The sequence below is a fragment of the Eschscholzia californica genome, unplaced genomic scaffold (genome assembly GCF_041429995.1).
Source record: "Eschscholzia californica isolate CP2 unplaced genomic scaffold, dmEscCali1.0.p SCAF_2, whole genome shotgun sequence".
Lineage (NCBI taxonomy): Eukaryota > Viridiplantae > Streptophyta > Magnoliopsida > Ranunculales > Papaveraceae > Eschscholzia > Eschscholzia californica.
This window is the reverse complement of record NW_028238309.1, coordinates 32,456,961-32,472,393: the sequence shown is the minus strand read 5'-3', so window position 1 is coordinate 32,472,393 and position 15,433 is coordinate 32,456,961. Positions and strand designations below refer to the sequence as shown.

At 33.4% G+C, this 15,433-nt stretch overlaps 1 protein-coding gene and 1 long non-coding RNA gene across 2 annotated transcripts; both read right to left on the bottom strand.

Moving 5' to 3' along the window:
- Positions 1–4,478: 4,478 nt before the first annotated feature.
- On the bottom strand, positions 4,479–6,188 carry LOC147557440 (uncharacterized). The gene is made up of 3 exons (XM_086664213.1): positions 6,083–6,188; positions 5,055–5,955; positions 4,479–4,881 (listed from the first exon to the last, which is right to left on the bottom strand). The coding sequence occupies exons 2-3, from the start codon at positions 5,928–5,930 to the stop codon at positions 4,630–4,632; spliced, it is 1,128 nt and encodes a 375-aa protein (XP_086520339.1). The 5' UTR covers positions 5,931–5,955; positions 6,083–6,188; the 3' UTR covers positions 4,479–4,629.
- A 937-nt stretch (positions 6,189–7,125) lies between these two features.
- LOC147557439 (uncharacterized) lies at positions 7,126–14,761 on the bottom strand. The gene is made up of 9 exons (XR_015234027.1): positions 14,315–14,761; positions 13,107–13,288; positions 11,885–11,981; positions 11,448–11,581; positions 10,642–10,951; positions 9,203–9,222; positions 8,894–9,108; positions 8,231–8,287; positions 7,126–7,519 (listed from the first exon to the last, which is right to left on the bottom strand). It is a non-coding gene; the product is annotated as an uncharacterized LOC147557439 (long non-coding RNA).
- Between the last annotated feature and the right edge of the window lie 672 nt (positions 14,762–15,433).

The window sequence follows — 15,433 nt, the reverse complement described above, 5'->3', positions numbered from 1 at the left end:
AGTTGATTTCTTGTACAGGATGGGGCCATTCATTAAGTTTTTTGTATCTAAAGAGTTATAATGTTCTGTAAAATGTACTTAAAATGTTCTGTAAAATGTTTCCACATGACATCAGGTGACATCGAACTTTTTCGTATTTCCACATGACATCGAACTCTTTCGTATTTCCACATGACAATGCACTTAAAATGTTCTGTAGAATGTTTGGTTGCTGAAATCTGTGTCGGGTAAACCAAATGATTTCTTGTACACGGGATGGTTTCTTGTACATTGGATGGTTTCTTGTACACTGAACGGTTTCCTGTGCACTAGATGGTTTCCATCATTTACTTTCTGTATCTTCATTGACTACTGTACAGTGGTATAAAGTAGTAGTAAACAAGTTAATTTCCAAAAAATTCAAGGGTTTCTTATGTGACTGATTTGAATTTTTTTTCCAGGTTGTTGAAGAAGAAAGCATAACATGTGAAACAAAAGGAAAAGGAAAGCGAAAAATGACTGAGGCAAAAGCAGAAGTAAGCAGAAAGAAAAAGACAACTTTCGTAGTCCCTGGAGTTCCCTTTCTCAATGAGCCAAAAAACAGACCTGAGGAATTGACAATTGATGCAAGAATTCATGAACCATGGGTGGACAAGGTATTAGGATTTTTTTTTCCATTGTTTTCCGTTGTTTTCCATTGTGCATTACTCAGTTTCTAGTAAACTATTAAGTTTTGGAAAATTGGTAAGTTTGTGGTAAATTTCGCAGTTTCGTGTGCATTAATCTGTTTCCGATAAATCTGACTGTGTACAGCCTGGAAGTTGGAGAAATTTTTGGTTCTCCTTTGCAATATTACAGTCCTGATTGTGGACTCTACGTGATGCTGAAGTTGGAGGAAATTTTCCTCCAAAGCATCCAAACGAACTACCCAACTAAGTGTTCCCAAAGGGAAGACTATGAAGACCAAGTTAGGAGAAAGTGAGTAGACGTAACCTACCAAATATTGAAGGAGTTAGAGGACGGGTGGGGACAGAGGATTGCAGAAGAATCTTAAAAGTTTCATTATCTCGAAATTGGGGCTGACTTTTTGTTTTTGTATGCTCTCTTAAGAACAGATTATTGTGACATTATTATGGTTTGTAACTTAGAACATCTTTTACAGAACTGTTCCCTGTAAACTGGATAGTCGTTCTGTAAACATAACTGTTCCTAGTTAACAAGATAATTTCCTACGCAAAAATGTAGACTACATAAGTTTGAATGTCAAACATATGAAATTTGGAAGACTGAATTTGAATCTTCTACTTTGAAATCATTAAGTCTACTTGAACAAAAAAAAAAGATTCGGAAGGCAAGGGAAAAAAAACAAAGTGACAGAACAACATCAATTTTTCTAGAAACATGACGATTTACTAAACACCAACATGTTTACAGGGAAACAAAAAGGAACCTGAACTGAAATAAGCTTACTGTACATAACTAACATTAACGAGTATTGGAAACTTTCTTGTTTCTAGGAAATCATTCGGTTTCCCGGAAATTGTTCTGTTTACTAGCCAATTTTGTACTGGAAATTTCTTGTTTCCTGGAAATTGTTCTGTGTACTGGCCATTAGGTTAATGTACTAGACATTTGTGTACAGGAAACTTCTTTGCGTATAGGGAATAAAGTTGTGTACATGGAAGATACTTAACATCATTAAAGCTACAGTTTTACTCTATCGAATTCGCTCGGAATGAATCCTTTTTGTTTTTCATTTTTTACTGATGAAAGATGAATCCTTTTTCTTGTTTCCAGGAAATTGTTCTGTTTCTTGGAAATTGTTCTGTTTACTAGCCATTTTTGTACTGGAAATTTTCTTGTTTCTTGGATATTGTTCTGTGTACTGTCCATTAGGTTAATGTACTAGACATTTGTATACAGGGAATAAAGTTGTGTACATGGAATATACTAAACACCATTAAAGCTACAATTTTACTCTATCGAATCCGATCGGAATGAATCCTTCTTGTTTTTTTTTTATGAAAGAATATAATCGATTTCCGAATGAATCTTTCAAAAAAAATTCCAGTACAAGAATATAATCGATTTCGGAATAATTTACAGAAAATTGGAAAATATTCCGTACAACATTCTATGCACTCAACATTTGAATATTCCCAGAACAAATATGTGAAGTGAAATAAGCAAAAATAGTCCAATTCTGTGACACATGTTAAGCTCTGTTTCCGAAGACAATGTTCAGAAAATTGATACTACAATCATTTATGTGTAGGGTTATTTCCTTAATGGCCCCCAACTTTGTGACCAGCTTCCTGCCTAGCCCCCTACTTTACGAGAAATGCCCATATGGCCTCCTCCCGTTATAACACCGTTACTCTCTCTCTTCCATTTCTTTTCTCTCTCCTCCAACATGTTTTCTCTCTCTGCCACCTCGTTAAAACCTGCCAACTCATCATCGGCCGACCAATTTTCCGGCCGGCGACCTTTAAACCTAAAAAAAAAAAAAAAAACTTTTTTTTTTCATCTCTCCTCTCTCTCTCTCTCAAAAAAAAAAAAAAAAAAATTTTTTTCACCTCCCTCTCTCTCTCTAAACTCCGCCGAAGGGCCTTTTAAGGGCCCAATTCAGTAATTGCTTTAGTAGGTAATATAACCTGCCGGAAGTACGAATATTGAGATAGTATATTGTTTTTAATTAGTGTTCAAATTTATCGATTGTCTACTTTATACTGGCTAATTAGTCGTAGTCTTTATGTCGATGGGCTTAATACTTTCATAAAATTTGGTTACTTGGTTGATATATCAATTTTGTCAACATTTGGTTGGGGAGTGATTGATAGTGTTGACATAAACTCCAAAACCCTAAGGTGGAATCATGGTTATTAAATTTGAGTTATTAAAATTATAAATAATAATGTAATTCGGGTTTTAGACTCTACGTTGTCGGACTTTATGCTTCTCAAATTCTTGATTAATTATGCAATTATCGTACTTATCATATATTGAGGATTTATCAATGTCTTGTTATGACTAACGTAGATCGTTATCGATTTCTCAAAAGAAAATAGTATATCAATTTTATTTCAAAGAATTTTTTAAATCATCATGAGTTATTTAAATTGAGGTGGGTATATTAATTAAGTCGATCAATACTTGGGTGAAAATGAAAACCCCCATTTATCAATTGGAACTGATTATGGCAGTTATGCCAAATGGCAGTTATACCCATAGGCGGTAAATGAGCTCCCATTTTGGCGGTAAATAAGTTAAGGTAATTGAGGACGGTTTTGGCGGTAAATAAGTTAAGGTAACTGAGGACGGTTAGGAAATGGCGGTAAATCAGCTCTCATTTTGGTATAACTGCATCTCTTAAGCGTTGAAACTTTCTAACTCGTTAATTAAACTTGATGAGTGTTTCAGCGGTTTTGTTAACCTGCTTACACAACCAAGTTAAGGTTATGTTAATACACGGTTTAACATGATAATAGCCGCAAGATCACGCTGCAAGATCGACTAGTAAAAATTTCATTCGCCATCAAACTAGATACTAGATTTTTCTACGATCAAAATCTGATATATAAAAACACTCTGACCGTCTATTTTTTGTTGAGAGTTTGATATAAATTATATCTAGGGGGACGATTTTTATAAATAAGCGCAAAAACCACCATTTCGATTATTTCTCTTTAATTCCCGTCAATTTAAACTAGTAACTCCTTATATTTTTCTTCTTTTTTTTTTTGTTGAGAGGCAGAAAGTTACAACGAAAATTATAACAAGTTGTGCCCTTCTGATGGTATTTTATTGGTATTTTATTATCTTCTGGGTCGATTTTATGAGACCTTATCTTGCTTGGTGCTTTTAGTTCTTGACCCAGAGAGAGGAAGAGGTGAGTGGAAGTTAGATGAGATAAAGCGGAAGACGAAAAAGGGATACGTAAATATTCAATATTTTAATTTTTTCTTGAAATTAACTTCATTTTAGTTCCTAAGGTTAGTTCTCAAGAAAGTGGAGTAAAATAGGATTAAACCATTTTGTTGTAATGTTTTTGGTACTTTTGTTTATTTAAAATTTCTTTTGAATACAAGGACCATAAGGAAAATTTGGGTAAAGCAAATTATTTAGGGTTAACACTCTAATGGGTAAACACCTACCTGACTTGACATTTTTAGGGGTAAAGACCGAAAAAATCTTTATTTTATATTTTGGAAATGGCCTCTAGGCTCTAGCGACCCAAGTGTTAAAACTATAGAGAGATTTCACAAAAATCTAGTTGTCTAAAGACATTATGCACCTGATCAATAATATAAGGGAGCAATAAGCTAGGAAAATGAAAACCCTATTAGTTCTGTGAGTATCTAATAATAATATATAATATATCTACTAAAAACAAAAGCCTTTAGTTGCTGAACACAAAATCCATTCTTTTTCCTTTCTAATAAATTCATTACCAATTCTTGATGATCCGACAGTTGTTATAGATGGAAATGATTGTGAGGGAACAAATAATGAATTAACTAATCAATTTCTTGGAAATTAGTTATTTACAAGAAAAGATTAGATTAACAACAACAAACAAACAAAAAAGATACAAAAAAAAAAAAGTTAAATTAAACAACAAATCAAACTAGAGAAAAAAAAACTTAAGCCTCAATTCAGAGTCTTCTCTCCATCAAGTTGAACGGCTAATTCCAATATAACCAAAGCTTCGATATCCATAGAGACTGTTTGATTTGATATGATCTCTGTATCCTTTGATAGGGTTTCGACAAAATCTTTGGGAACCAAACACTTCTCCTTTAGATAGAGCTTCTCTTGTATAGTTGAAGATGCAAGAAGAACTTGCATTTGAAGTTCACATTTGTTATTTCCTTTTGTTTCTGCCTTCTCATCCTGATTTCCCTGCATTTTTGTAAACTACCCATGAATTCCTTTTTCATTTATACACTTCATATCAACTAAAAGATCAAAATCAAGAGTGAGAGAATGTGTTTTTGGAACCCGTCGTGTGAGACAAAGACGAGACTAAAACCAAAGACTAAGTGGAACCGAAGTACGAAAGAGAGAGAGGGTACCTGATTAGTTAGTAACTGAAGAATACCAACTTGGGCTTGTAAGTATTTAACATATTTAGAAGCAGCATGAAACATCTCAGCAGTATTCATCTTATTTCCACCAGGTATAAGCTTCCCAAGCTCTTGAGTCTTTTCAGTAATCTTTCTCCTCCTTTGTCGTGCCGCTACACTCTGTGCCGATAATCCCTCACCACTCTCATTCGGTTTCTTAACACTACTAGCACTCGCCATTGTTTGATTATCACAACCGCCTGAATAAGCTAACGCCGGAATATCGATCCCCATAGTGATAGGTATTCCAGTTGAAGGGAAGAAGAGTCCTTGAGGCAAGATGTCAAGGTTACTAGGTTTCAGATAAGAATTCATTGAAGGGTATTCGGCAAACGAAGAATTAAACATAGAATCATAGTAGTAAGGATTGTTAACCAAGTAGTCAGTACAAAAGCTACTCTTGAGGCGCTTATTAGGGTTTTGGTTATTATTGTAGAACCCTAAGAGAATATCATCAACATTATCATCATTTTGAGAAGGTGGTTGAAAGATTTCAGAAAATTGTTGATTCAATGGTGAAGAAGAAGAAGAGAAATGTTGTTGTACTTCAGTCGACATGTAGTTTTCGACATTGTAAGATGAAGACGACGTTGATGAGAAATCTTCTAGTGTGAAGTAAGGATCAATGAATGGATTTGGTGGAATATAATTAATTGGATCATCAAAATGCTTAGTATCATCATCATCATTATCTACTTGGAATTGTAGCTTATCTGATTGTTGAAATGTAGAATTGTTACTGATCTTCATTATCATTTGATCTAGTTCTTCTTGAGGATATTGTTGTTGTTGATGTTGATAAAGTACTGTATTCAACTCTAACATTATCTTACACTTTCTAGAATTTCACCTGTGTATAATTAGAGAGAGAAAGAGAGAGAGAGAGACAGAGAGTTAAGACTTAAGGGTTGAAAAAGTAGTTAGAACAATAAGCTAGAGGGAAATCATAATGAAATAAAACAAATTAAGCGAGATACCTGATTAGAGTATTAGATTCTGTCTTGTAGAAGTCAGAGTACTTGTGTACTATACTATTGTAGAGAGAGAGAGAGAGAGAGAGAAGTAAATTCAGAGATTTGTGCTGTAGAGAGGAGTGAGAGCGGTTAATTTCTACTAAAAGAAAAACGGTTAACAAAGTTCCGGAAAACAAGCAAGTTAATGACACGTTTGTGTTAAATCTTCTAGCTAGGGTTTTTTCTTAACGGCGGGATATACCATCGTGTTACGGTTATGAAGTAATTAGGTATCCAACCAAAGGTTATTTTGGTCAGTTACCCTAAAAAGCTTTTTTTTTTTGTGTTTTCCCACGTTCTCCCCTTCTTCCTGACCTTTTTTTTTTTTGTTGAAATTTTTTTTTTATTGAAATTCTTCCTGACTTCAACACGCTCTAAAATTAAGTCTACTTGCTTTTTTCTCCCTCTCATAGCCATCAAACTTATATTACCACTGTTAAAAAACAGAAAATGTTCTTAATTGGTAATTGTTATTTGCTAATAACTTGATACTGCCTCTTTTAATTTTGTAGTTTATGGTGTTAATTTTTTTGTTTTCCTAATTTGTAACTGTTACTCGTTAATACTTGGGTTGTGAACAGTCATCTCATAGATTAATGTTATATGCTAATTTGGTTGTGAATCAAACTATGGTTATGTTATATGTTTAAAAAATGATTGACTGAATTGGTTATTGTCATATGCTAATACATTATTGAATTAAGAACCCGGAGAAAGGATTCTTGTGGTTCTCTTAACATCATATTTTAGTTATGATATGAAATGATACTAGATTGAATCTTTTTGCAGATATTGTTCTATATTGTGTACGTACCAAAATAAGAGTGAAATTTTTGTTGGTTTAGACTTATGTTTAGTCATGATTTTTTATTTAAACTAAGTTGATATATATATATATATATATATATATATATATATATATACACTAGACATAACCCCCGCCCTACGGGCGGGGGAATGCCCTTTCGCAACAGAAGAAGTCAATATACAAATTACAATTTAGAAAGTTTTTAGAAAAAGTTAATTAACAATTAATGAACCAAGTAACGACCCAAATACAAAAAAATCAGTCCAACAATTATATTTGTGACATTAATAAACAATCGTGTAAATTCAGGGAAATAGTTCTCACTTACAGAAGAATTCCAAGAAATTCCATCCTTCAATGAATTTTTAAAAAAAAGACATCCATAACATTAGCCTAAAATCTTCACGGAATTGTGATACAATTCTTGTGGATGTCACATACTTGTGAAGACATTTGACAATTGTTGTTTTATTGATCTACTCTCCCTCGTGATTCTCTTCTGTGACTTCTTTATACTCAGACAACTGAATTGTAGTTCACATGGAGTTTTCTACCAACAGTCTCCAACCCTTTTTGTTTCTCACTTCCTCTTCCTGTACAAATGGAAAATAAAGAAATCAACTAAAGCATTTTATTAAAGACTAAGAAACAAGTAAATTAAAAAGTAGCTAACATTGTCCCAGGAAAATGAACCATTTCTATTTCTGAAAATTATAGCATACATTACATGTTCAAAATTTGACTTAATAATATCGCACGAATTCAAGATTTTGGTCTATTAGAAATAACACCATGATAAATAAAAGATAATTTCGAAGACAACAAGTCAAACCATTGGGTCGGAATGTGTCATGATAAAGATCAAATAAACAGAAGAAGTAACCTTCAATCCCTAATGTTAAAGCCTCATTGAAGTCGATCAAAGAGATCTAAATTGAATTGCTCTTGATAATGTTGCTTACATGGACCATTGTTAATAGATATATAGTGAGGAAGAAGTTCTTTTGGTTTTCAATGTTGCTTACATGGACCATTGTTAATTGAATCGCCTCATATTCACATTATTTGTTGAAATCGAATCTACTAATTTCATGCACCGTTTTATAAAGATCAAAATCACTAATTCCGTTGTTAGTTTTTGTCAATTTCACTTAAATTGCTTAATAACTATCCAAAAGTAATTTGAACAAAACTTTAAGGCATATCAAGGGCGGCCTAAAACAAAAATACTCGTTTCATAAAAAAGGACAACATAAATAAAAATAAAAACTTAAAAATTTCTCAAAATTGAACGAAGATAAAACCTTTTGAAGTGGAGGGGGTTGCCAATCCTCAATAAGTATTTCCTCTCTCACAGTTTCCTACACCAGAATATATATCAGTTGAACCATACACATTAAAATTTACTTAATCGGCAAAAATGAACTGACCATGCAGAGAGTAACCCACAAACCAAACTGAAGAGGGGGAGGGGGGGGGGGGGTCTATGGAAATCAAATACTTCATCCATGATTGGTAACCAGTTAATCAATAACAAAACGAATCTAAAAAGTTTTATCTGAGAATCGAAGAACCCAAGAAACATAATCACTTGATCGAACAAAATCAAATATTTAGGACACATGCAATTGTACATGGGTTTCTTCTTATCGAATTTTGCTTATATTCATAGGTAAGCCCAAAAAACTAACAAAGTGAAGTTGGAAACCATGTTGAAGCTTTGCAGTTGTTTAAAAATAAAATGTAATGGTTCACTCAATATATGTGGTCATTCGTTTGAAAAAGAAGAAGGAAGTAATGCTGAACAATAGATAAGTTTGTTGGTCTTGACATTATGATCCATAAAGTTAATAACGGGCCCACAAAATTGGCTCTTGAGTTAATACCGAGGTTAGTTTGATGTTCCAATAATATGTTGCATTTACTCATGAAACTACATTAACTAATACAATATACAATATCCATACCTCGAAGGGAGGTTCGAACCGATTTTGCAGAATCTATGAACCAAATGGTCAAGACTGCAATAACGATGATGAAAGTGTTGACTGGGCCGCTCTTTCATACCAAGTAATCCAATGAGAAGAATCTGTGAGATAATCAATGCAGCTATTATACGCCCACGAGTGTCTGGTCAAAATCCTACTGCACTTTCGTATTCTTGATTATAAATATTTGTAATCTACAAAATCAAGAATTATTAAAGGTATTATTACCGAAGTGAGATGAGAAATGAACGGTTGAAACTCTAATTTCTACAATTATGAAATGGCTACCTGATGAAGAAAAACAACATCTGCAAGGACAAACAATACTAGTATCGATGAACGTAAGAAAGGAGTCAACCCAGCATAAACATACCAAGTAAGAAGTAAAACTGAATTTGATGTTTTCCTACATTAGAACAAATACCTCATGGATACTTTGCCTATTATCTGTCCTTTTAAGTCTTACCAAGAAGAAATTCTTAAAATGGTAAAGAATCAAAGTTTCAACCTCCAAGTCTCCCCAAAAACTACAACCCATCCATCAACCCCATTATATAAGTAACGAAGACAATCGCTTTCATTGGGATTGATACGCCGATTGTTTTCAGTATACTGCCAAAAAGAGGTTATTATTGATTGGTCGTTCCTCGCTCGGTTTGAGAAACAATTAACTTAAATTAGAAAAAAAAAATCAAAATGCAACTGACTTCATATGTTTTTGTCCACTTCTTCTCAAATTCTGAATGTCTTTGTCCTTGACAAATTAGCTTGAATTATAGTTTCTTCATGATATATATGTGGATACATCAGATCTGAATGTATTATCTACTATAAATGATCCAACGCTAGAATTAAAGGAGGATGTAAGTACAACTCAACAAAGTGTTCAACATTTATATTTAAAGGAGGACTGGACTACGACAGTCCACAACGTTTGCTAATATTAGTTAGTCAGGATCAGAAATGGTTGGAGACACGTATCATGAGAAATTGACAAACGCAGTTAATTTACTGGTCGTAACGCATTTAAGCAACAAAAAGCTTTATATTTCATATGGAAACAAGAAATTGAATTTACAATAAATTTCTAGGGAAACTACTATACGAGTCTACTCAGTACTCAGTAAGTACCTTGGTTTACATCTACTCAGTCTTTTCGTTGAAGGAATTCTGTCAATCATGTTTACTGCTGCTAATTCAAATAATGAATCTTATGGAAATTTAGTAAAATTCATTGAAGAGCTCTGCAACAGTTTTATTTCCTATTTAAAGTGAACACAGAGAAAGTAATCTTCAACCAATAGGGGTTTTGTCCGTTCTAGAGATAGTAATTAAAACCAGATTGCTCAAACTCTCAGCAACCCTAGAAACTTTCAGTGATAAATACTTCATAAAAGAGATTATGTGATAGAAGATTCAATTTCCAACGTCACTTCCAAAACTCAAGTTCTGAAACCGGTTTACGAACTATAAACCTGGCTATCAATTCAATTTGTGTTGTTCTTCTAGAGGCTAAGAAAGCTAGTTTACCACATAGTTCACGTCGGTCGAATCGTTAACTTATTTAAACTGCTAGCTACTGTTGAATATTAAGTAATGAACCAAATGTACTTCTGTCAATTACAACAATTATAGTGAACTATTACTTGTCTGAAATGGTAGATGCAAAAATTTTATATTACTGAAATGCAAGAGAAAGGTAACAATAACAATGAAGAGTGAGGTACCTCAAGTAACCACCGTCTAAACCAGCCACAATTACAGTTTTTCCGTCAAGATTAGTTGCGCTCTACAACAAAATTCATAAACGTCTTCGAAAAATGTTGCTTCATTGATCCTTATTACATGCAAAAACTTTATATTACTGAAATGTAAGAGAAGAAAGGTAACAATAACAATGAAGGGTGAGGTACCTCGAGTAACCACCGTCTAAACCAGCCATAATTACAGTTTTTCCATCAAGATTAGTTGCGCTCTACAACAAAAAATATAAAGGTCTTCGAAGAATGTTGCTTCTTGGATCCTTATTACATCCGACTTCCCCATTAAGAAAATTCATTAGTCTAAGTATCTTCAATGTTCAAATCAAGATAATGGTGTCTACATATACACTTCAAAATGAATAGCAACCTCTCGTTTCATACAGAAAACAAGATTGTTCTTATGTGAAAGCCCACAAATGTCAATGATATGAACCGAAAAAGATATATGTTTAAGAACATAAGCTAGAATGTTACATAACTACAAATATACGGTGTTGTAAGTTTTGATCCCAAGTTTCTCTTCAATGATGATGAATTTGACATAGGTCGGCACAACAATTTTACCCCGTTGTGGGCAACGATAACATCCAACCCATACCTGTGACCTTGTTTATTTCGATTACAATTGAACTTTTGAATTACAAAATTATCAAAATGAACATTGTTTCAAGGTGAAACGTCACAAATTGGTATGATATGAAGTTATGAACTGGAAAAGATGTAACTTTTTATAAATATGAGTTAAAAATGTTATAGAAATTCAATTATACCTGGTTATAATGTTAATTCCCAAGCTTCATCTCCAACGATGATAACTCTGATATAGCCCAACACGACAATGTAGCCCAGTCCTTGGTCATGATAGAATCCAACCCATGCCTCGTATATCCTTCTTCAGTTTGATCTATTGAGTTGCAAAAGGGCAGAAGGAAAAGGTTTAAGTTTGCACAAATGAGATTTCAATGCCTTCACACGATTTACAAAAAGGTAAGGGCGAGATCAATGCAAAAAAAAGCACATACCAATATACAGAAAAATCAAAATATGAAACCAAAACGTATGAAGCCCACTCGAACCTTGATCATATATTCTAAACAAAATAAATATACTAAATACAACAAAATCTATTGATTTCTTTAACTAAGAACAACTCAAATTGAATGAACTTCGGAGAACATACAAAAAGGGAGTCAATAATAAAATATACCTCTGTTGCTTTGATGCCAAAATGGAAATGTCGAATGCTCTTAGATTGAAAAATTTACAAATTTTTGTCAGAGGTGTGGTTTAGGACACAGAAGCATCTGTCAAATCCAATTACAAACTTATAAACATTAGTAACGAAGAAGGCGAGAGAAACTTACATTATCTATCGATCAGAGATATCATTGAAGGAAAAATTAAACAAAATAAAATCTATAAATTCCATCTTTCACCATCTTCGACTTGAACTAATAAACCTTATCTCTAATACTCACAAGCAGAAGCCAGAAGAGAATCACAGCAAAAAAAAAATTTGACCCATAACCCTATGTCTGGCAATGGAAAGAGGAACTAGAAACAAGATTAATTGGGACTTGGGGTGAAAGAAAAAATGTTCGGTTGAAGAAGAAGAAGAGGAAGAGAAAGGGACGCTCCATTGAGATGAAGTGCCACTTCTAGATATTTGGACCCTCATTAATCCTTGTCAGCAAAATGGACATTTATTTTGTCCAAGTCACATCGATCTGTTTTGTATAATAGATATATATATATATATGTGTGTGTGTGTGTGTGTGTGTGTGTGTGTGTGTGTGTGTGTGTGTGTGTGTGTGCTTCTTATTGGTAAATTTGAACCTACCAAAACACAATCAATAAAGTACTCTAAAAACAATCGATGAAAACATCCATAATAATATTAAACCTTGCTAAGACCAAAATCTCCTTCTTTTTCCACTTTGTTGCCTCTTTATTATTGATAAAAAACATATACGTCACATTATAAAAACTAACAAGAACAAACAAAGCATTGAGATGTAACTTAAAAACATGTACAGACGAAAAGTAAACAAATGTAGGTGATGCATCTTTCCTTTAGGAAATTCTTTCAAGTTCAATAAATATGAGCTTAAAAATTTTAGCCGGACAATTTATCCGGCGCACCAAAGATACTGTTTGATAAATTTTAGGGCCTTAAGTAACTATTTTAAAGGATTTTTTGACAAAGGAACAGGTGTATAACTTTGGAACCTTAAGGTATACAACAATTATATAAGAAGCCTTCAACAAATTCCTATTATCAAGCCATTGAACTAAAGTTTCTCACGACTTCTAGTTGCATTAGAGTTTAAAAAACATCATGATCAAGAGTGAGAGAAGCAACAACTTTGAATAGTCACTACAAAACATCATGAACAGGAAACTGAAATTAATTAAAGTAATTACAATACCTTTGTGGACTGATTCTCCGCATTCTTATCGCTTAAATTTAAATATCTTAAGACCAACTTTTGCAGACCAGTTGTGTCCCACCGTCGGTCCGCCTCTCTACTGCAACGTTCATTCGACCACATAAATGATGCAGCTTTTCAATGTCATTGCTGAACAAATATACTTGCTTTACCACCTGTAACTGGATAAACAAAAAGTTTGTCTTATTAATTCATCCTACACAGGAAAATAAAAAATTTGGTCAAACATACGAAGAAACAATGAATAATGAAAGTCAAAGTAAACAAAACTATTTTGCATACAAACTATCTTGGTTGACATATACTGATATAGCCATGTTAGGACTTTGATTGAAAATGTGAAGATCAAAATGCTCAAAATCAAATAACTCTCATTGAATTGTTACCAGTGCAGCAATTTTTGACTGAAAGAGGAAGAAAAAATAAATATTTTTAAGCATAAAGATGGAGTTACCGCAAGATGCTAATTAAATAAAATTCTTAGGCCGACAGTTGCAGTTGGGAGTCCTATTTCTCTACCCTATAGATGAAAATCTCAAATCTTGATCAAACATACACAAACTAAAATGAACCACCATGAAGATCAAAGTAAACAAAACTATCAGTTGTGGTGAGATTATCTCGATAAGGTTGAACTTTTGAAAGTGCCGTTTCTTTCAACAACAAACAAAGCACCATATGTTTCAACAGAAAATTGTCCATGATTCAACATTTCTTTTGGGCATTTCATCGAACACCTTTTGACATTTACCCATTTCATGGGTTTCACCACAAGATGAGTAAGATTAAAGATTAATGGTGAATATGAATATCATTAAAAGAGCCAATTTACTAAAATTGGTATGAATAGATTGCTCTTGTTTAATACATCTAAAATAGCAAAACTGTTTTAGGATTAATGATTTATTACTAATGCATATAAAGATAGGATTAGGGTTTTCACTAAATGAACAATTTTCGTCAATGTTTTTTTTTTCGGTCACTAATCCATATTCATTACTTATTTACTTATCAGATTGACAAGTTCGTTTACATTGTTTGATTCATATGACGTGCAAAGCAAAATATTTGGTCGAGGGTAATTGACAATTGTTAATCAAATTATATAAACGACATACTTCTTGCTCAAGGTCAAAATCAAAATCAAGTTAGGAACTTGTTTGAAACAATACAGGTGACCTTCCTACCTTATTCAAGTGCACTATCCCGTCCTCTTTCATCAACTACGACAAAGCTTCCTCAATGAGATTCGACCCAAGGTGGGAAACAACTACGACAAAGCTTCCTCAATGAGATTCTTCCTCACCTGCTCTCTTTTCTTTCTTCCTCGTCTCTTCGCAATGTACGGAAGAAAGAAGACTATTGAAGTGTTCATCCTCTCTCTCTCGACTATTTTGATCGATTAGGGCTTTTTCATCAACGTTACCTATGTAACTGTGTTGGCAATGTAAGGAGGAAGTAGAATCAAGCTTCATTTGGACGAAAGGGGGGGATGTTTGATTTAAAAGAGAGAAAGAGCAACGGATGTTCGATTGAAGAGAGGAGAATGGAAGAGGAAGGGAGTATTTGGACCGCCCATTTGGGATTAAAAGTCGTGAGAGGTAAAAGGAAAATGAAGGGTTTGGTAGCCAAACAGACATTGCAGCATGGACAGTGGGATTCAAGTATAGGAAAAGAGAATGTATGGCTGGATTTGTTCTTGTAATGTGGTGGTCCTAGTCACCTAGAAAATCTATTAATATTGTCCTAGTCACACTGGCAAGTCATATTTTATGTAATTACTAGGTTTCTTCCCCGTCCTACGGACGGGGAATATCCCTCTTGGCTAACGCCTTTGAGGAACAAAAAAATAAATTTAAATTACAACATAAATTACATTAACTTCAATATAGGAGAGATAACCGTGTGTTTAAAGAGGAGAGAGGGAAAATTGTATTTACGTATCACTAACAGAAAAAATTTGATAAAAAAATTGGAAGATTTAATTTCAATTTTAAGTGAAATAGCTAGAAGAGAAATTAGGAAGATATGGGAGAGTGGGTAGTTTATAAGATGTAATCCCTGGGAGAGAAATAGGTGGGTAGTTATTCTAACTAATTTTGACGATTTACATAGATACCCTTCTTTTTTTAGTGTATTTACATGAAAGGATTTTATATTATCCGTCAGATGTGTTCCCAACTAAATCTCTAAAATAAAATGGACGGTCAGACTTATCCCTTGGATAACCGACTGATCTGTTTTAATATAATAGATTGTGTCCTAGTCACAAGGATGTGATTTGTATAATAGATATTGTGTGAAAC